The sequence below is a fragment of the Cryptomeria japonica genome, chromosome 10, assembly GCF_030272615.1.
Source record: "Cryptomeria japonica chromosome 10, Sugi_1.0, whole genome shotgun sequence".
NCBI lineage: Eukaryota > Viridiplantae > Streptophyta > Pinopsida > Cupressales > Cupressaceae > Cryptomeria > Cryptomeria japonica.
The window spans coordinates 559,133,443-559,155,683 of record NC_081414.1 but is presented as its reverse complement, the minus strand read 5'-3'; the positions used below and the strand labels follow the sequence as shown (position 1 = coordinate 559,155,683).

Here is a 22,241-nt window from a genome sequence, read left to right as displayed (position 1 = left end):
CCCTAGAACAGGAATTTGTTCTAGCATGTGCCCATCATTTTGATAAAGAGACACGAGTTATTAAAAATGATGATGGAGAAGTGATCATTCGCCTGGATGTAGAAGCTATAGAGAGGGTTTTCAAAATACCTTCTGAAACCATCTATATAGAGATCTCCAAGCAAAGTGCAGCTGAATACTTTGCCAAAAGGGAGAAAGACTGTAAGCGTCATATCAACAAATGGATTCATGAACCTCGCACTGCGCTTACCAGATGGGCTAAGTTATATCGATCTAATTTCAAGAATGAGATCGGTGATACTATTACCCTTCTGAGTCGTATGATGGGATTGGAACATTCCAATGTTTTTGAACCTTGGATGTACCAATTTATTATGTTAATAAGGCAATCTCAGCACATCTATTGGGGTGAGATCATCAGTGATGCTTTGTGTGAACAACTTGCAGTCGTCCCTACTACGTTCACCTTCTACATGAATTCATATCTCGTGTATATTGCTGCGTCACTTAGACATTTCCCAGGTCTTTCCACCAAGGGTGACCGCATGCTTGTACCGGTTTGGGAATACTATGATCAATTGCCCCTAAGATCAAGTAGGTCTCATTTCAGAAGGGTTCAGGACACTTTCTTTGGTCATTACCTGTGTCAATTTGACAAGAACCTGAAGAACAAAAGAGTCTCAGATGAAGCATGGGAAAGGGTGAAAGAATATGGTTGTTTGTTTCTCCAGTTTCCAACTTTTACCTACATGAGAGTTGGATGCTATGGCGGGCAGCCTTATATGTTCCCACGATATCCAACCGATAAGATTATTCTTATGGAATTGGGAAGACAGATCATGGTTGTGCATACACATCAGTCGGTCACGCACAAGGTTGGCATGGGTATTTCTTCCAACAACCCATTGAAGATTGGTCAATATTCTCTAATGACTTCAATCAAGGCCAAGGCTATGGAGACTGAGTTGCAAGAAATCAGACTCAAAAGATTCAAACCTAGAGCTGATTTCGATTACCGAGGCATGAAGGAAAAGATCAAGAAGACCTTCATCCATGTGCATCGGATAGAAGATATCTAGGTTGATCTCCGTACGGAAAAGGAGATTCGCAAGATGGATTACTGTCGACTCACTGCAGAACAGATTGTGGATCTAAACCTCGTGAACGTGCCACAAGGGATGATTGATGATGGAAACATTCTTGATCCTGAGTTTGTCAATCAGAATGTTGATGAGGCTCCACTTCCTTCTATCCATTGGTCCCATAAGGAAGGCATTTCTATCTTGGACAGATTTCAGCCAGTTCTTGCCAATACCAATATCTAGCTTAAAAACAATAGTGTCAAGCTCATTAAGATTAAGGTTGAGAAAGAAGATGATTTTACAGGTCCTCTTGGGCGGAAGTCTGAAATTCAACTGAACAATAAAGAAGGTGCATCCTCTTCTAGTACGAGGATCAAATTGCAAGTCAGTCATGCAATGGTGCTTCCTCCCCAGGAAATAACAGTTCAAGGCAAGGAGAAGCCACCGTTGGAAATTCATGTGATTGATCCTAAAGCTTCAGAGGAAGAAACTCAATCTGATAATGCTCCTCAGTCGCTTTCTACAGAGTCCCCACATAATTCTCTTTCTTCACTTCCTATTGAGGTACCCATGTTTCCTCATGTGATAGATGTGAACTCTCAATCTGCCCCTTCAGTTTCAGAATCTCCGCAAGACGATCTTCCACTTTCAGCAGCAGAACCATCTCAAGATCGTTCTCGGGAAAATTTGTTGAATATCTTTTCAGATGATCCTTCATATGTACCTTTATCTGATATTGATACTTCTATGACCTGTTTTGATGAGTTCATGACATCTTCATCACATCCTGTCGTCACTCAGCAGACTATGGTGGCTATTCAGACAGATGCTTCTCCCAAGGTCACCACAGTTGTTCAAACAGAAACTGCTTCTCCCTCTTTCCCAGAGTCAGAGTTAATGGCTTTACCTCCATGGCTCAATTCCTTTACTGCAAAGAGGAAGAAGCAGGTGATCTCACTTGATGCCTTTGACTATCAACAGTTGAAACAATCAAAACCTAAAGCTGTTAAGAAGGCAAAGACAGTTTCAAGGGTGACCGTGGATGAAAATCGGATGAGAGTGGCAGAAATTGCTGAGCCAATATCAGATAAACCAGTTGAAGAAATGCAAGTAGCTGATTATCGGATCACAAAAGTGCAACTGGGTAAGCAGACTCATGAGGTTGTCAAACATGATGCTCAGTAAACAGTGGCTTCATTGGTACAACGGTATGATGAAGTTTTGACCAAGAAAGATCAGTTGAAAGTAGAGAATCAAAGACTCATGGCAGCCATCCAAAGTATTACTCAACCTTCAAATGGAGAAGGCCAAGTGCCTGTTTCTTCCAAGGCCAGTGAACCAATCCAAGGTATCGAGAGAGCCGCCCAAAAGGTTCAAGCCTTAGACACTTGGGTTGATCAATTGCATGACTTATGTTTACAAGTCATAAGACAGGTATTTGAAACAATGGTTAAATTGGAAATCATTGAAGATAAGTTGAATCAAATCTTGGGTGCTTTCAAACTAAATTTGGAGAAGGTTGAGAGAAATTTAGTTTCCTGGCAAAAGATGCCTCAACAACAATTGAGCATTCTTCAGGTGCATGACGTAATTCCTTCCAGAGTCATGTACATTGAATATGAGGAAGTTCTGGAGAACAAATCCCTTGTTCTCAAATCACTCATTGAAGAAATTGATGAGACCTTAAAGTTGTGTGAAGCAGTCTTTCAAGATGTTACCTCCCACTGTAAAAAGGCATCCTGCAACATTCTAAATCAGAATGATGAGTTGCTGCCCGAGGAAGACGTTCTTGCAGATCTGCAACTCAAGATTCATGATGAATGGAGAAGTGAGCAATTTTCAATCGCTTCCATTCAAATATTGATTAAGTATCAAACTGAGTTGCAGGCAATCTGGTCCGCGATGGAAAAGGGCAACTCTACGCTATGCCAATGCCATGATGTCGTTGTAAAGATTAGAGTGGTGGCTATGAACACTCATGAACCAAATCCTGATGAATTGTAGAAAGTTATTCAAAAGTTCGAATTGTTCATGACTTCAAGAGGTGCAACTTAAGTGTTTTTAACACTTGGTTGTAAATTCAAAATTGTAATTGTAGTTTCCCTTTCGACAAGTTTGCTTGTAAAAACATTTTTGTAATTGCAAGTTGTCATCACTTGCATTTTTGTAATTACAAGTAGGCAGGTTACAAGTCAATTTGGAATAGGACTTGTAACCTTGAATAAGTCATAATTAGTTGTTGAATAGGTCTTGGTGGTTGAGGGAATTTCTCAAGTTAGTCAGGATCCTCCCACCTTTTTCTCAAGGCTTCTCTCCTATAAATAGAAGAGAGGGTCCATTGTAATAACTATCTTTTTGGGAAAGCAAGCAAAAACTCTGCCAAATTTACAGCAAGAAGTCTTTGAGCTTATGTATGTGAATTGAAAGTTTTTGAAGAATAATAAAGAAGGATCACTCAAGTTTTGAGCCTTTGCGCTACATGTTTGAGTTCGAATGTTTTTATTTCTTCCATGCAAGGTGTTTCTAAAAGGAGCTTAGTCTAATCTGATTTGAAGTCTTTGAGCTGCAAGTAGAGAAGATTAATTAAAATAGGAAAATCTCTAGAAGGAGCAGCAAGTCTTTGAGCTTGCGTCTATTCTTGAGGAAAAATTATTGTTTGATAAGAAATAGCAGCAAGTCTTTGAGCTTGCATTAGTTCTTGTCTCTGTGTTGAAAGAATAGATTATTCCAGTCTTTGAGCTGTTGTCTTTTACTCGTTGTAAAATTTAGTATAGCAAAGGGTAGACAGGACTTCACATAATCAAGTCTTTGAGCTTGATATTGTTGTCCTGTCCCAAAGGAAGTGACGGAAGTCTTTGTGCTTTCAGGAAACTTCATTTCCTTTCTCTCATTTCACTTGAAAGTGGTTACTGCTGTTCATATTCAATCGCTATAGCATATTGTCTTTCTTGAAAAAAGAAGAAAGATTGCTGTCCCATCCTATTTTCAAAGTTGTAGTTAGATAGAGGGAGCCTTCCCTTAATTAGGAGAGTTTCATACTCACACAACTGTGGTTGAAGCCACAATTTTGTTTGCTTTCACGAGTGTACAAAATTTTCAACCAACAAACCACTCTCAAACATCCTGCCGATATATATAAACTTAAAGTATAAGAAAGGAAAAACACATATTGAAATGTGACTAACTTGAAGAAATACACTCTGATGAAGAGAATGAGATTGACTTGAAGACAAACATGGAGAGAATCTTAAATGGGCATGTCATGAACCAAACAAGCATTGAAAGGTTGTAATTTTTTATTAAAAATGTCGCTAAAATGTCAAATAAACAATTTACATTTTATTTTTTTTAATTTTTAACCTTTTTTCCCCCAATCCTAGCCGAGTATGGCCTGCGGCAAGTCTTGCAGACTTTGCAAGTCTACCAAGTCTTGGCCAACCTCAGAGAGTCCAAGTCAAGAGTCCTTGGGACTCGACGGGCTTAGCTCACCTCTAGACTCGTCAAATCTAGGAGAGTCTACGCAAGTCTTATAACACCAGTTCAAACAGCTTGAGATGTGATGAGAACTCCTCTTTGTGTATGTTGATTGTCTCATCATAGATCCACCAACATACACATTTGCCAATTGTAAAAATCAAACTTTTCTCCAAATTGATTGTTGTCATTGTGTTGTCATTGATGTCAACCGATATAGCATGTTATTGGTACAGCAAGACAACTGGTATGGGAGAATAGTTGATATGTTGTCAATGTTATCAACCGGTAAGTGGTAATACCTTGCTTATCTCACAGCATACATGGCATACATCATGACTCTCCGGGATAAGATAGTCAAAGTAAGCAAAGGCAGGTGATTGGATGCATAGACCAGATGACCAAAGTGGAAGATGAGGAAGCCTCCAAAGGTCGAGATCTAAGATGTACACCGGATCAGCATGTGAAGTCAAGATGTGCTGCAGGGACAAAGAAGGAAGAGTTGAGACAATGTGTTTGCCATCTTGGCAAACCGATTGAGATGAGAACCGGTCAGATGAAGATAAATCTCTGCAGTTGCACACTTGGAGATACCGAGGTTCAGATGGAAATTGTTGTTGCCACCAATGGAGATGGTTGAAGGTTGATAGCATGAAGTCATCAAGAGTCCCAACTGGTAAACAAGGATACCGGCATACAGCTAAGTGAACAGAGAGACAAAAGTGAAGTGCTCTCAATCTGATGAAGATGCACATGATGAGTCATCCTAGATAGCTGCTGAGGACCGGCATGGTTGATGATCAGGCAAATGTGATTCACCGGCAAGACAGAGAAGGCATGAAGGTTAACCGGTAAGGCAAGATATATTGGCAAAGTGTGACTAGGCAAAGATGGACCAATAGTGTGAAGCATACACCGGTTGTGTGCTATTGGTCGGTGACCAAGTCGGATCGACATAGTGAGCCAAGGTGGATGCCGACAAAGGTGCCACGTGGAGTTGAAGTGGCATACATGCACAGGTCGGTGTAGTGTGTCGATGAGGTTTTTGGCGGTTGGTCCAGCATTTAATGGCGACTGCGAAGCTCGAGGGATGATGGCAGAGGTTTGTGGCTCAAGATCAAGCGAACAGTAGAGATTCAAGACACACTGATCTAGCAGATCGAAGTGGGTGAAGGAAACCACATCATGCACGTGATTGACTCATTGACCAGACACAAAGCCGAAAATCATGCTACTGATGGCTAAGAATAGAAGACATGCGTTGAAAGGTAAAGATAATGGCGATGTCGATTGATGAGCCGCAGATCATCAATCAAGGAGATGAGATCTGATTGGATATGATATGTCACAGAAGAGATTTGATACGGATTCAGTGCATGGTGGAAACCCTAGCACGCCAAACTTCAAACTCACATTTAGGCGGTGTTGACGTGTATTTTGTACACAATCATACACAGAATAAAATACCTAAAGGCATCTTATCCTCTCTTGAGAAAATAGTCTCTAACTGCTGAAGATTCGCGTAAAGGATCAGTTAGGTAGACTCCAAGGTTCTTTTAGTGGGGTCTCCACGTGTGGACAAGCTCCAGTGGTATGATGTGATTTGCTGGAATCACAAGGGGACTTACATTGAACTTCCGATCTGCTTTGCTGGACACAGGCTCTTACTAACTTAGATTAAAAAAAATAGAAAAAGGATAAGGGCGAAGAGAGGATCTAATCCTAATACTAAGAATGTAGGAGCAATGATTGATTTTTGATGAAACTCTAACTAGATCTTGTTTTGACATCAATGGAACATCTACACAAGACTAGTGCAATCTTCTAAGGGGAAGCTTTATGATGTTCAAATCATCACCGCAGGCATAGGTACCATCCAAGTTGATGCATATCAATGAAGAGGCGACAAATTGAAATTGAGCTTAGGCTGAACGATTCCAGTTGACTACGCAAGGCAAGTCTGCAATCAACAAACTGCTAGTAGTATGGATGTACGAATTCCACCATCAATCAATCACATTTCCTCCATTCATCTAATCATCTACCATCTAAGATTGAAGACTCAACAAGAAACCATGAAAATTGCAAGAAAACGACATATTTCACCATTACTTCAATGAAAATGGAGTTTGTTTACAATCAATGGCAACAATTTCTTGCCTTGTCCTCCTATTCTACTCTAATTGCTATTCTATCAACTATATTCTAACTCTTCCAACTATTTACAACTCTCTCTAATCATCTAAAATTCTCTTTACAAAATGAAATGCCTGGGCTTATATAGTGCCCACAATACAATTTGATGGCTTAGATCAATTCAAGATCAATGGCCAAGATTTTACAATGAAAACCCTAATTAGGGTTTGTTACAACCATTACATAACATTTAATGCTTGACCAATGATAAAATTGTATTGCTTGGACACATGTCCCTTTTAGAAAAATCGACCAATGGATAGCCGGGGTAGGTACATCGGAGTTTGTGCCACCTTCCATGAGTTAAGTACATTGAATCTGGACATGCTGAGATGGACTTCACTGATTGGAGAAATGATGACTAGGACACCACCTCATTTGACACTTGGAACTCGGTGGATATTCATCTTGATATTGTTGAGAAACTTGCTTTAATTAATTCCTCTGGATCTATTTTGCTTCTTCAACGAGCCCTTGTTCTAACTCCTTGCGTCCTTGATGCGCAGGAAGATGATGTACCTCGCCTTGGAACGCTGGATTGGAAGAGGTCGCCCATGCCTTGGCTTGATCGTCCTGGCGAAGACCGTCCTTGATCTGGCTTGATTTTCCTTGAAGAGATCTCCATTTGATGCCTACACAACATTTCAAAATTAGTAACATGATTTTGCAATACATAACATAAATTAGAGAGCAAATTTTAGGAAACTTAATGATAAGTCCTTTATTAATCATTTCCTAAAAACAACTGAGCTAAGGCAAAACAAAATTTCAAAATTCAAAATTAAGGCAATGACGATCAAAATTTGAAATTAAAACAAGAGATCTTGCCATACCTTACTTGAGAGCTTAACTCTAAAATGCAAAATAAAGGAATTCGCCTAGGCAAAATTTGAAATTCGATAGTCTTGATGTGATCTTCAAAAGAACGTTCCTCTTATCAACTTCGCCACCCTTCAAGCCTTGGACGTGATCTTTTCTTCAAGTTAGCAATTTCGCCATCTTTGATATGTCATTGACGTGATCTCCAATGCCTTGGACAAGTTCGCACTTCCTTGGATAGTACTAACGCCTTCCTTTGGATATAAATTCGCACCTCCTTGAACACAACTTAGCACTTCTCCCTTTGAAATTCGCTCCTCCCCTTGAATGATCTTGGCGCCTTCCTTTGCATACTCCAAATCGCATTTCTCCTTTGTCTTCCTCAAATCGCATGTAAGAGATGAAAATGATGATGTGAAAATGAAGATTTTCACCCTCCCTTTATAGCGCTCACCTCATACTTACCTTAAGGCCGACTTGGTAATAATAAAGCAATTATAAATGATTTTTAATAAATAACAAAGGCCGACCTTCATAAAATAAACTCAAGCGCTCCATTTTTATTGCAAACAATAATTAATTAATTAAATTTCCTTGTTTATTAATTAATAAATTCGATTTTTTTTTTTTTTTTTTTTTACAAGGCAAAAATAATTAATTAATGTTTTGCGCAAATTTTAAATGCCATTTTAATTGAATTTTCAAAGATTATCGATTTTTAGCATTTAAAATAAATTCAAAAATATTTGTTTAGCGCCCAAAAATGAAAAAGTGGGAAGATACGTACCTCATCGCCCTGGTCCCTGACTGAGGGACAGGAGCGATTTTGCTCTTGTGGGCCTCATTTTACTTCATCACCTTCGAAAATTATATTCAACGGATTCGCAATGCCTCCTTTCATTCATTCATGCCTTGAGATCGGTTGAAATTTGGCGAGAAAATCATCTACAACAAAAATCGCTCTGGTCCCTTCCTGAGGGACAGGAGCGAAGTTAAGCATTTTATTGTTTTGATCAAGTCTGGATGCTCTATCATTTCGTCCTTCACCATGCCTTTGATGTCTCGATTCGTCCAAACAAGGTCAGGAATGGCTCAACTAAGCATTTTCGCTCTGGTCCCTTGGTGAGGGACACGAGCGATTCGCCTTGGTCCCTTGGAGAGGGACACGAGCGCATTTCGCTCTGGACCCTTGGAGAAGGACACGAGCGAAATTTGACTTTTCGCACTCTCGATCAGGACAATTTTAATGGAATATAACATTTAAGTATAAGTGACATTTCCTTCTATGTTTCTTCTTTCTTATACTTTAAGTTATATTCCATATATACTTTCAGGATGTTTGAGAGTGGTTTCAGACCTCCAGGAGTTATATTGCAAAATCTAGTTTTTGGAGGTTTTTCAGTTTCCAGACTTAGTCAAATTTCAGGATCAGGACATTCCAGACTTAGCCAAATTTCAGGATCAGGACCTCACTCAAGCCGGACTTGCTACCCTGTTGATCTCCCCGACAGCACTTCAAGTTATATTCATTTGATAAAATGTACCTCTTTGGACCTTTTCACATCGTCAAGACGTTAAAATCTTGCAAGGACAAAGCAAAATTGGATTTGTAGCTCCGGTCCTTCACTGAGGGACAGGAGCGATTTAGGCATTTAGCACTGTTATGGACGTCCCAAAAATCTTCAATTTATATTCAACGCATTTATCTCATGTTTTTCCTTGTTTTTGAACGTAAACTTGCCTTGACCTTTGTCTGGATTTTGCATAATGAAGGAAATCGCTCTGGTCCCTGGGAGAGGGACGAGAGCTACAAGGTACCTCGCCCTGGTCCCTTGGAGAGGGACAGGAGCGATTTGGTCAATATAGGTCATTCTCCTTCGTTTTTGCATCTCAAATTATATTCATTTGGCAAAGCATCTTCCTTTGGACGTCCTCAAATCATTAAGTCATCAAAATCTTGCAAGGACAAGGCGAAATTGAATTTGTAGCTCCGGTCCTTCACTGAGGGACAGGAGCGATCTTTCCTGGAGGCATTTCTGTGCTCATGAAAATATTCAATTTATATTCAATGGAAAGATCTTGTCGTTCTCCATCACTTCAAACGTAAAATTTGTCTGGACTCTGCAAGGATGATGAGATATTTGAAATTGAGCTCCCGTCCTTCACTGAGGGACAGGAGCGATTTTGCTCCTACAGGCCAAAATATCATGATTTTACACATTTTAACACTTCACAAGGCGAAAACAAATCATTAGAGATGCCTAGGATCAAAAATCAAAAATGTCAAAATTTGTTCAAAAATATTCAATTGGACAAAAATTCACATTTCAACTTCAACACTTAGACAAATTTAAGCTCTGCATCAACATTCCAATTGAAAATTAGACCATTCTGGCGAATTCATTTCATTCAAAATTTGCATTCTAGAAAAGGAAATTCAAAAAGCTCCCAAAAACGACTGGATTTTGGTCCGAAAAGACGGTAATTAGAACCCTAAGGCTTGACCCTAAATCCAGACAACTAACAAACTAACAAAACCCTAGAAAAAGCAAAGCGAAAACGAACAAAACGAGCAAAAAAAAACATGGGTCCCCATTTGCAATGGGGCGATGTGTGAAAACGTCACAACATCTAGCGCCACCTTGAATAAATGTTGAAAAACATTTAAGAGATAAAGACTCAATCGACACCTAGAACCTCCGGAAAATTCATCCTAGCTCATCAAGAGATTAGAAAATGTACTCAAAGTAGAAGGAGAATCTTTAACCAAATCTAGACACTTAGTCTTTGATTACCCAAGTGTGTGCAAGTGTATTTATTCCTCTCGACAAGACAACTATGACTTTCAGGTTCCCCTGTGATAGGCTACGTAGTATATCTGAACTTCAAAAGCATCCTGGATAGAGCCTCGCTGCCAGTCAGACGTCCATAGTCCCGACGAGGTTATCGCCGCAAGCTCATGAATATTGCTCCATTGCCAGTCAGGCGTCTATAGCCCCGATGGAGTTACTCGCATATTCCCTTTAGCCAATTTTGATATTTCATTTCATTTCATTTTTCTCCTCATTTTTCTTTTTCGTTTTCTCTTTTTTTTCTCATTTTTTCCTTTAGATATTGCTTTTTCTCTTCGTCAATTCCTTTGGCTCGTAAGCAGTGAAGCTTACTAGGGTTTGAGGATTGCGGTGGCGCTGAAGCTAGATTTTAGATTTTTCACCAATCACAGCTTTGCCTGAAAACCATAATGACTCGGAGTCTATTAATGTGTGAAGATATAGTAATCAACAGATGTCGGCATCAAGACACAGAAAATGATTCCCTTCCAAGTCAAATACAGGTCCTGATCAGATGATAAAGCTGAAGAGGAACAACCTCGGATTCCGAGCACTTCATGAATAGATATCTAAGAAATGAGTCTAACATAAGATCCAGGATATTGCCAGCGTGCGGGCAACAACACAAACGCCTTTCTCACAAGATGGAGACTCCCACTCAAGACACCTAAACTAAAGCAAACCGACCGACAAACCGACCCAAAGCAAACTAAACTAAAACGCACACCAAAAGAAAACTACTAAACTACCTGAGCCACACTAGATCATGAGTCAAATGACTCAAGGCGAATCAAGAACAAGGCTCAAAAGACCTCTAATCTAAAAACACAAAAAGAAAACCTACTCTAAACCTATATACAAGAGTCCTAGACTCGACACGACTCAAAGAAACAAAATATGTACACGACTTCACATGATTTCTCAGGTTGTGCAACAGGAGCATGGCAAACGTGATGGTTCTCAACCTAGCAAATTCATCCTTAAATACAGAAAGGCAAACTCTCACCATGCATTTCTCATACTCAAGCAAGTTTTCACTCAAAATGATCAACTGAGGTAATTCGTTAGGACCATGATCAATCCAAATGCAAGTTGTTTTCCCAAAATCCCCATAATCAAAATCATAATAACTTTCAAGGCTAGGATTAAGGAAAGAAACAACCTGGCATATTTCAGGCTCAGACGGAACTGTATTGTTGAAAGCGAGGTCACCAGCCGCTTCAGGAGGTCGCCATTGATGACGAATCATTCCACGAGTATCCACAACATATTGATCTTGATTAGGAAGTTCCTCTTGAAACAAGCTCAGCGCCCCCTCGAATAGCTCAAGATTCTTTGTTTTCACTGAGATATCTTGCATAAACCAGGCATCTTCATGAAATTTTGTTAGCATATCTTCAAAAATGAGAGTCTCCTTGATGGATTGAGCTTCAAACATCTCCTCTAGTTGATCAAAGATAATCTCAGGTGGCCTTTCTTCTTCAAGTATAGTCTCGGGAGGTCGGAGCTGATGATGGATCATATCACTCATAGTAACTTGCTTATCTTGAAAAAAATTTGGCAGTGATTCCATTTGTGTTTCCTCTACAAGATCCTTCAACGATTCCTCAAATAGCATAATGGTGATGAAATCTTCAAGCGCCCCTTTGAATTGTTCTTCATATCTGGGCTCACTTATGATGTTAACTTGTATCTCTTTGTTCAACATCTCAACTTGATTGTCTTCTTCAATGAGGCCATTTGAAACCTCCTCCAATTCAATCTCAAGGATTTCCTTTTGTAGCATAAGTGAGAATTCTTCAAGGAATGAGTCGTCCTCTTCTTTGATTGTTTGTTCAACTCCTGGATCTTCCTTTATTACTGCTGGGGTATCTTCAACTGATTCTTCAACTTTTGTTTCATGGTATTCCTTTTCAGGTGCAAGGCATGGCGAGCTATCCATTGTAATACATTGATCATCAGGTGCATTGGTATCGTCAACGTACACTTGATCCTTCTCACATTCAGATGCTGAAGCAATGTCTTGTTCATATGTTCTCTTGAATTCGGCCGCGAGATGTGCACCCCAAGATCTGTTCATGATACACTCTTCCTCGGACAAAGTTGGCATTCCAAACTGGTTTCTGACTTGATTGATAGCCATTTCACATACTGAGCAAGTAAATTCCGAGTGAGGTGAGTTGTGAATTCTACACCACAATGGTAGCAATATGTTTTCTAAACGTATTTCACCATCCAAAATGAGTTGACTCTCGATCATCCACATGAAGCTTAGAAGAGGATCTTTAGTCTCTGGGACACTGGAATTGCCTTCTTCCGTTTCTGGCCTTGGGACATCCCAAAAGAAGATTTTTCCCTGTGCTGCCGATTCCATCCTTGATAAGTACTTCAAGCAATGCATTTCATCATGTTCCTCAGTCTTGTGAACTCGACACTGCCCTGGTCTTGCAAACTCGGACAATCTTCGTGGATAAAGTTGTGTATCTAACCTCCACCAAAGTTCAGGAAAATCAACTTGTTGCTCCTCGTGAAACTGTTGCCACTCCATTGAGAAATCTTTTCTTTTTTGATTTTTTGATTTTTTGATTTTTTTGGATTTTCAATTTTTCACTTTTTTTTGGATTTTCTATTTTTCGCTTTTTTTTTGGATTTTCTGGAATAAGAGAAATCTTGAATATCTCGGATTCAACTTGAACGTTCAACTGGTTCCAGCTTGATTCCTTCTTGCGTAAGTCCAACTAACAATCCAGCAGTCACCTTCCTTCTTTGTTTGAGAAAAAGCTTTCCACTGATCTTCCTTGGATTCAAGAGTTCGTGTTCACTGTCAGGCACTCCTAATTCAATTCTGTCGAGCGTGGAGGAGGAGCAAAAGGTTCTTGACAAGATCGGACTTTCAAATACTCAGCCCTCCTTCTAGCGCCAATTCTGTTGTGCGCGGGAGGAGGGACAAAAGCTCTTGAGATAACCTCCGTAAATTTGAAGTGATAGAATTTGGAGTTCACGTACAAGCCCTCCTTCTAGCGCCAATTCTGTTGACGAGCGCGGGAGGAGGGACAAAAGCTCTTGAGATAACCTCCGTAAATTTGAAGTGATAGAATCTGGAGTTCACGTACAGGCCCTCCTTCTAGCGCCAATTCTGTTGACGTGTATTTTGTACACAATCATACACAGAATAAAATACCTAAAGGCATCTTATCCTCTCTTGAGAAAATAGTCTCTAACTGCTGAAGATTCGCGTAAAGGATCAGTTAGGTAGACTCCAAGGTTCTTTTAGTGGGGTCTCCACGTGTGGACAAGCTCCAGTGGTATGATGTGATTTGCTGGAATCACAAGGGGACTTACATTGAACTTCCGATCTGCTTTGCTGGACACAGGCTCTTACTAACTTAGATTAAAAAAAATAGAAAAAGGATAAGGGCGAAGAGAGGATCTAATCCTAATACTAAGAATGTAGGAGCAATGACTTGACCTTTTGATGAAACTCTAACTAGATCTTGTTTTGACATCAATGGAACATCTACACAAGACTAGTGCGATCTTCTAGGGAAGCTTTATGATGTTCAAATTATCACCGCAGGCATAGGTACCATCCAAGTTGATGCATATCAATGAAGAGGCGACAAATTGAAATTGAGCTTAGGCTGAACGATTCCAGTTGACTACGCAAGGCAAGTCTGCAATCAACAAACTGCTAGTAGTATGGATGTACGAATTCCACCATCAATCAATCACATTTCCTCCATTCATCTAATCATCTACCATCTAAGATTGAAGACTCAACAAGAAACCATGAAAATTGCAAGAAAACGACATATTTCACCATTACTTCAATGAAAATGGAGTTTGTTTACAATCAATGGCAACAATTTCTTGCCTTGTCCTCCTATTCTACTCTAATTGCTATTCTATCAACTATATTCTAACTCTTCCAACTATTTACAACTCTCTCTAATCATCTAAAATTCTCTTTACAAAATGAAATGCCTGGGCTTATATAGTGCCCACAATACAATTTGATGGCTTAGATCAATTCAAGATCAATGGCCAAGATTTTACAATGAAAACCCTAATTAGGGTTTGTTACAACCATTACATAACATTTAATGCTTGACCAATGATAAAATTGTATTGCTTGGACACATGTCCCTTTTAGAAAAATCGACCAATGGATAGCCGGGGTAGGTACATCGGAGTTTGTGCCACCTTCCATGAGTTAAGTACATTGAATCTGGACATGCTGAGATGGACTTCACTGATTGGAGAAATGATGACTAGGACACCACCTCATTTGACACTTGGAACTCGGTGGATATTCATCTTGATATTGTTGAGAAACTTGCTTTAATTAATTCCTCTGGATCTATTTTGCTTCTTCAACGAGCCCTTGTTCTAACTCCTTGCGTCCTTGATGCGCAGGAAGATGATGTACCTCGCCTTGGAACGCTGGATTGGAAGAGGTCGCCCATGCCTTGGCTTGATCGTCCTGGCGAAGACCGTCCTTGATCTGGCTTGATTTTCCTTGAAGAGATCTCCATTTGATGCCTACACAACATTTCAAAATTAGTAACATGATTTTGCAATACATAACATAAATTAGAGAGCAAATTTTAGGAAACTTAATGATAAGTCCTTTATTAATCATTTCCTAAAAACAACTGAGCTAAGGCAAAACAAAATTTCAAAATTCAAAATTAAGGCAATGACGATCAAAATTTGAAATTAAAACAAGAGATCTTGCCATACCTTACTTGAGAGCTTAACTCTAAAATGCAAAATAAAGGAATTCGCCTAGGCAAAATTTGAAATTCGATAGTCTTGATGTGATCTTCAAAAGAACGTTCCTCTTATCAACTTCGCCACCCTTCAAGCCTTGGACGTGATCTTTTCTTCAAGTTAGCAATTTCGCCATCTTTGATATGTCATTGACGTGATCTCCAATGCCTTGGACAAGTTCGCACTTCCTTGGATAGTACTAACGCCTTCCTTTGGATATAAATTCGCACCTCCTTGAACACAACTTAGCACTTCTCCCTTTGAAATTCGCTCCTCCCCTTGAATGATCTTGGCGCCTTCCTTTGCATACTCCAAATCGCATTTCTCCTTTGTCTTCCTCAAATCGCATGTAAGAGATGAAAATGATGATGTGAAAATGAAGATTTTCACCCTCCCTTTATAGCGCTCACCTCATACTTACCTTAAGGCCGACTTGGTAATAATAAAGCAATTATAAATGATTTTTAATAAATAACAAAGGCCGACCTTCATAAAATAAACTCAAGCGCTCCATTTTTATTGCAAACAATAATTAATTAATTAAATTTCCTTGTTTATTAATTAATAAATTCGATTTTTTTTTTTTTTTTTTTTTACAAGGCAAAAATAATTAATTAATGTTTTGCGCAAATTTTAAATGCCATTTTAATTGAATTTTCAAAGATTATCGATTTTTAGCATTTAAAATAAATTCAAAAATATTTGTTTAGCGCCCAAAAATGAAAAAGTGGGAAGATACGTACCTCATCGCCCTGGTCCCTGACTGAGGGACAGGAGCGATTTTGCTCTTGTGGGCCTCATTTTACTTCATCACCTTCGAAAATTATATTCAACGGATTCGCAATGCCTCCTTTCATTCATTCATGCCTTGAGATCGGTTGAAATTTGGCGAGAAAATCATCTACAACAAAAATCGCTCTGGTCCCTTCCTGAGGGACAGGAGCGAAGTTAAGCATTTTATTGTTTTGATCAAGTCTGGATGCTCTATCATTTCGTCCTTCACCATGCCTTTGATGTCTCGATTCGTCCAAACAAGGTCAGGAATGGCTCAACTAAGCATTTTCGCTCTGGTCCCTTGGTGAGGGACACGAGCGATTCGCCTTGGTCCCTTGGAGAGGGACACGAGCGCATTTCGCTCTGGACCCTTGGAGAAGGACACGAGCGAAATTTGACTTTTCGCACTCTCGATCAGGACAATTTTAATGGAATATAACATTTAAGTATAAGTGACATTTCCTTCTATGTTTCTTCTTTCTTATACTTTAAGTTATATTCCATATATACTTTCAGGATGTTTGAGAGTGGTTTCAGACCTCCAGGAGTTATATTGCAAAATCTAGTTTTTGGAGGTTTTTCAGTTTCCAGACTTAGTCAAATTTCAGGATCAGGACATTCCAGACTTAGCCAAATTTCAGGATCAGGACCTCACTCAAGCCGGACTTGCTACCCTGTTGATCTCCCCGACAGCACTTCAAGTTATATTCATTTGATAAAATGTACCTCTTTGGACCTTTTCACATCGTCAAGACGTTAAAATCTTGCAAGGACAAAGCAAAATTGGATTTGTAGCTCCGGTCCTTCACTGAGGGACAGGAGCGATTTAGGCATTTAGCACTGTTATGGACGTCCCAAAAATCTTCAATTTATATTCAACGCATTTATCTCATGTTTTTCCTTGTTTTTGAACGTAAACTTGCCTTGACCTTTGTCTGGATTTTGCATAATGAAGGAAATCGCTCTGGTCCCTGGGAGAGGGACGAGAGCTACAAGGTACCTCGCCCTGGTCCCTTGGAGAGGGACAGGAGCGATTTGGTCAATATAGGTCATTCTCCTTCGTTTTTGCATCTCAAATTATATTCATTTGGCAAAGCATCTTCCTTTGGACGTCCTCAAATCATTAAGTCATCAAAATCTTGCAAGGACAAGGCGAAATTGAATTTGTAGCTCCGGTCCTTCACTGAGGGACAGGAGCGATCTTTCCTGGAGGCATTTCTGTGCTCATGAAAATATTCAATTTATATTCAATGGAAAGATCTTGTCGTTCTCCATCACTTCAAACGTAAAATTTGTCTGGACTCTGCAAGGATGATGAGATATTTGAAATTGAGCTCCCGTCCTTCACTGAGGGACAGGAGCGATTTTGCTCCTACAGGCCAAAATATCATGATTTTACACATTTTAACACTTCACAAGGCGAAAACAAATCATTAGAGATGCCTAGGATCAAAAATCAAAAATGTCAAAATTTGTTCAAAAATATTCAATTGGACAAAAATTCACATTTCAACTTCAACACTTAGACAAATTTAAGCTCTGCATCAACATTCCAATTGAAAATTAGACCATTCTGGCGAATTCATTTCATTCAAAATTTGCATTCTAGAAAAGGAAATTCAAAAAGCTCCCAAAAACGACTGGATTTTGGTCCGAAAAGACGGTAATTAGAACCCTAAGGCTTGACCCTAAATCCAGACAACTAACAAACTAACAAAACCCTAGAAAAAGCAAAGCGAAAACGAACAAAACGAGCAAAAAAAAACATGGGTCCCCATTTGCAATGGGGCGATGTGTGAAAACGTCACAACAGGCGGGAATGTCTGGCTATAAGTACGCGAACCAAAGATGGAAATATGTTGATGTTGCATGGAAGAGTGATGCCGATGAAGAAAGTGGAACCAAAAGGATAATCAGTCGGTGAAGTTCATGGAAGATCATAGTGATTGAATAAGAGTGTGGTTAAACCGGTAAGAGAGTTTAACTGTGAGTCAAACCGGTAAAGCAGCAAGATAGAATAAGTGCAAAGGGGAACTGGTGGTGTTCAAGCCAACAAGAAGGCAGTCCAAAGTGAAGCAACTATATACATGTGTGGGAGAAAAGATCTGGCAGGTAAAGAGCAGAGGAGGGATAAACCGGTGAGCAGAGTAACCGGTAGCAGGTGTATGATCTGATTGTTCATCTAATAGGCAAAGGTAGAACTGGTGTGTCAGCAGCAGTAGGTGAAGGTGAGCAGAGAGAAAGAGAGATAGAAGGAAGAGTAGGAGTCAACCAGTAAGGCAGAGGAGTAAAACCGATAGGGTGGAGTGTATGTAGTGGTTACAAGATTCACTTGTATCCAAGGTTACTACTATTGTATTAATTTGCTATATATTGTTATCACTGAGTTGGAGCTTCGTGCAGGGGTTGGTGCTCCTTGGGTTGGTGACCTAAATCAGGGATTGGTGCTCCTTGGGTTGGGGGGGTGCTTGCATTGAGAAATCTTTCCTTATCTTACCGGTAGGTTAACTTGGCATCAAGATTGATAACCAGTAATCACTCTTAGTATTAAGAGGTTAGGTAATTGGAAACCACGGATTCACCCCCCCCCCCCCCCCCCCCTCAGTGGCATCTTGTGTTCAACATTGATCATATTGAGAAGGATGGTTTTTTTGTGGTCTCTGTCAATGGGGCTTTTTTGCCATGTCATGCTTTGTTGGAAAGACTTTCCAACATGGTTATTGTTGTGGCTTGTCATTTCTAGTGTGGTGAAGGACAAATGAGTTTGGAATGACTATTCACATTGACCCAATTACTTTGGATGGATTTATTTCGTCAACCATTAGTGTTGATGGGATGGGTTGCATCAATTTTTGAACTCACATTATTCTTTGTCACATGTGTCGGTACAGGTGTCCTCTCTTGGCATTGATAACAAAACATCCGTGAAACAAGAAGAAGACTTAGGTAAAGGGGAAAGTTTATGGCCTAAGCTTGCATAAAAAAGAAGAGGCTTAGGTTCAATATGAATCCTAATTCCATATTTGCACCATTTGAGTCCATGTCTCTTGCAACCATGTTTTATAATGAATTTACATCCCACACCATAATGGATTTATAACTCAATAAGAGGAGGATCGCTATTATTAGCATTGTCAAAGTAGCAATGTAATCCCACAATTGTGAAGTAGAAGCTTTATCTATAGAAGTGGTTGCATTAGACATATTAATTTATAAATCTAGAGTTTTAAAATAGACTAGATCTACCTTATGAAGTTTAAGAAGCTCAATCATCATTGAATCTTGAACCTAAACCAAGATCCAAACCAAAACCAACAACACACATTATAGGCAACAAATAAATTAAAATATTAAAACTAATGTCATCGCTAAAAAGATGGAGCGAGTGAGCGGGAAAGTTCGAAGGGGCTTTGCTAGGGTCTCGAAGGAAGAGGTTGATGAAGCTGATGATGGGGATGGCGATGGTGATGGTCCCGACGTCTTCCTCTTCCAAGCTCCTAGTTGCAATGGCTTCTTGTGGGTTGGGGTTGTTGGCTTTTTTGCGAGACCTGCGTCAATCCCTGGTTCTGCCATTGCCTCTGCCTTCTTTGTTTGCGGTAAGGCAAAGATCGTTTTGGTGGATGATGGCGAAGATGTGGCGTTTGCAACGCTAGTCACTATCTGTTCGGTGGATGTGTTCGTGGATCTGGTGTTGACTCATGCTTGCGGCCTGAGCATTGGGCCGAGAGGGTGTGATTGTTACCGTTTCTCCTGTTTTCAGGGCCCTGCGTCTGTTGATGGGGTTCCTGTTTGTTGTGACTTTGGGTTTGAGGCGGCCTTTCTTAGAAGCTGGGAAGGTGTTGATGCAACCTTGGTCCATGCTTTTTTGGTGGATGTCTCTTGTGCTGATGGGCCCCTGCTTCTGAAGTTTGGGGTTGATTGTAAATCCAATGCTCGTCTTGGAGGGATCTTCGTTGTCATTTCTTTGGGGTTCAGTGGTGGACTTTGGGCGCTTTCCTGGTGCGAGATGGAGGTGGTGCAGGGAGGAGCTTCTGTTGCTAGGTTCCTTCTTGGGTTTGTGGCCTCTCCTCTCTCTGTTCTTTTCCTCTGGTTTCCAGGGGCTTTTTCTGTGCTGGGTCACCCTCTTCTTGTGGTTGTGGGACTGCTTCTGTGGTACACTATGAGAGGGATTTATGGGCTTCTGAACCTTTCCTATCCTTGTCTGTCTAAGGTGACCCTTTCTCCTATAGAGGATGAGATTTGGTGGAAGGGATTGGTTTGGTTTCTGCTGGTTGTTGTGGACTTTAGGCTATCATTTCGCCTTCTTTCTTGTTCTATTGAGGTGGACATCTTTCCTATTGAGGTGGGGAGATGGTTGGAAGAGGCTATCCGATTGCTCTTGCTGTTCAAGCTGCTGGTGGATATTGCCTATTTTTTTTCTCATGGTTGTCTCTACTGGAAGGTCTGGGTTTCTCTTTTCCCAATTTCCCAGCTTGTTTCAAGGCTTGGCTCTTTATTGTTGTCTTTTTGTTCGGCTTTCTTATTTCAGGTTTTGGGAGCCTTGAAAATCCCTTTGTTGGGCTGTGGGAGCCCTGTTTTTATCTTAGGTAGGCTGGATGCTGGTAGTTTTCAAGGGCCTAGCCTGGCCTGTTGTTGTCCCTGTTTTTGGTTAAGGGCTGGTTTTGTGTTTGGCGACTTGATTTCTTTGTTTAAAGTTAAGGGATCCTGGGAAAAACCCTTTGATGGTTTTGGGTGCCAGTTCAAAACCCAGATTCAAGGTTAGGGGAGCCTTTCAAAACCCTTGGTGTCCAGATTGGGTTTGTATGGTCAATTATTGTAATCTGGAGTTTATGATGGAGGTTATGGGTGTCTGGATCCACCCATGGTTGCAATCGCAGGTTAAGGGTCCCCCTGTAAAACCCTTGTGTTTGTTCTTGGGGCTGATCCTTTCAGTCCTGGATCTGGTTGGCCTGCTGGTTTCTTTTTAGCAGCATCGTTATGCATTAGTTGGAAGTTGAAGAGTCAGTTGTGTTGGATTTTGGCTATGGTTTTCTTTGTTAATATCTTTGAGCAGCCCGCTTTGTTGGGTTCTAGATCCTGGTAAAATCTATTGGGTTTGAGTCTCTTCAAAACCTGTTGTATGGGGTTTCTGGTCCCCTTTAAACCTGTTTTCCCTTAATCAAAAACAAAAAAAATTAAAATGTTGATATTATACACTCCATCTTGATGCATAATGAATCATTACTGCCGACAATACTTTGCCAACACCACTAATCCAATTATGCAAATAAAGAACGACACAAAACACTATAAAGAACGACATATTAGTGATTGCACATGCCATAGAACTAGATAAAAACTTTATTGATATATCATGTAGTTTACATTCATAGGTGTGATAGAGGAAGGATATAACAATGTATGGGAGAGCTCTTCCCTAGCCAATATCTTCCTGCACATAGATGGTTCAACCCAAAGATGTATTGTTTCGACCACAACCATCTCAATTCTGATCTATGCCACCCACTGCATAACTAGCTATACTTGACAATATGAGCCCACCCCATATATAAAGAAAAATTATGGTCAGTTCTCATTACAAAACATAACAATCATATGGTTAAAAAAATATTTATTATGCTGTCTACAATGCATTCCAAAACCATAATAAATAGCTTAATATGCAAATATGAAAATTATTACACACAATATTCATATCAAAGAAAAAGAAATGTTTCCCTATTTACATAAAAAAATTGAGCCAATAATAAGAGAAACAAAGTGTACCTCCATTTTTGCATTTCAAAAAAAAGGCCACGTGCTTGATCAGTTATATTATGTCTTGCATACAGCCTAATAAGCATATTATATATGTCATTCCGAGCACTATAATTTCTTTGATTCTTCATCCAATTGAAAACCCGAACAGCATGTTTTAGTTCGCCCATCTTACAGATTTCCTATATCATGGTCAAGCCCAAAACCATGAGAAACCACATGTGATAAATTTATAAATGTAAACAAAGAAGCAGATGTTAAGGAAATTTTTAATAAAATATGCATGAAGAAGTATGCGGATGTCATTATGAACAATAATTTTCTCAATATTGTGAATGCAAGATTCAAAAAACGATCAATTTCACATAATTTTGTATTGGAAAAATACATAAAGAGCTATTTGCAAACATTAGTATTCCAAGAAATTAAAAAATATTTTCCTTACAACATGGAAAGGAATATAACTTTTGAAATTGTACCGAAAATAGGTAGAGTTGTCAAATACTTCCACTCCTCAACTAGGTGCATGTATTTG

General features: G+C 39.7%; 1 protein-coding gene across 4 annotated transcripts in view; it reads right to left on the bottom strand.

The window, feature by feature from the left end:
- Positions 1–22,241, bottom strand: part of LOC131060739 (pentatricopeptide repeat-containing protein At2g41720) — a 349,323-nt gene that overhangs the window by 243,415 nt on the left and 83,667 nt on the right. For all 4 annotated transcript variants that reach the window (XM_057994106.2, XM_057994104.2, XM_057994103.2 and 1 more), the window contains exon 2: positions 21,716–21,888. In XM_057994106.2, the coding sequence (XP_057850089.2) occupies positions 21,716–21,888 (173 nt within the window). The remainder of the gene's footprint in view (positions 1–21,715; positions 21,889–22,241) is intronic.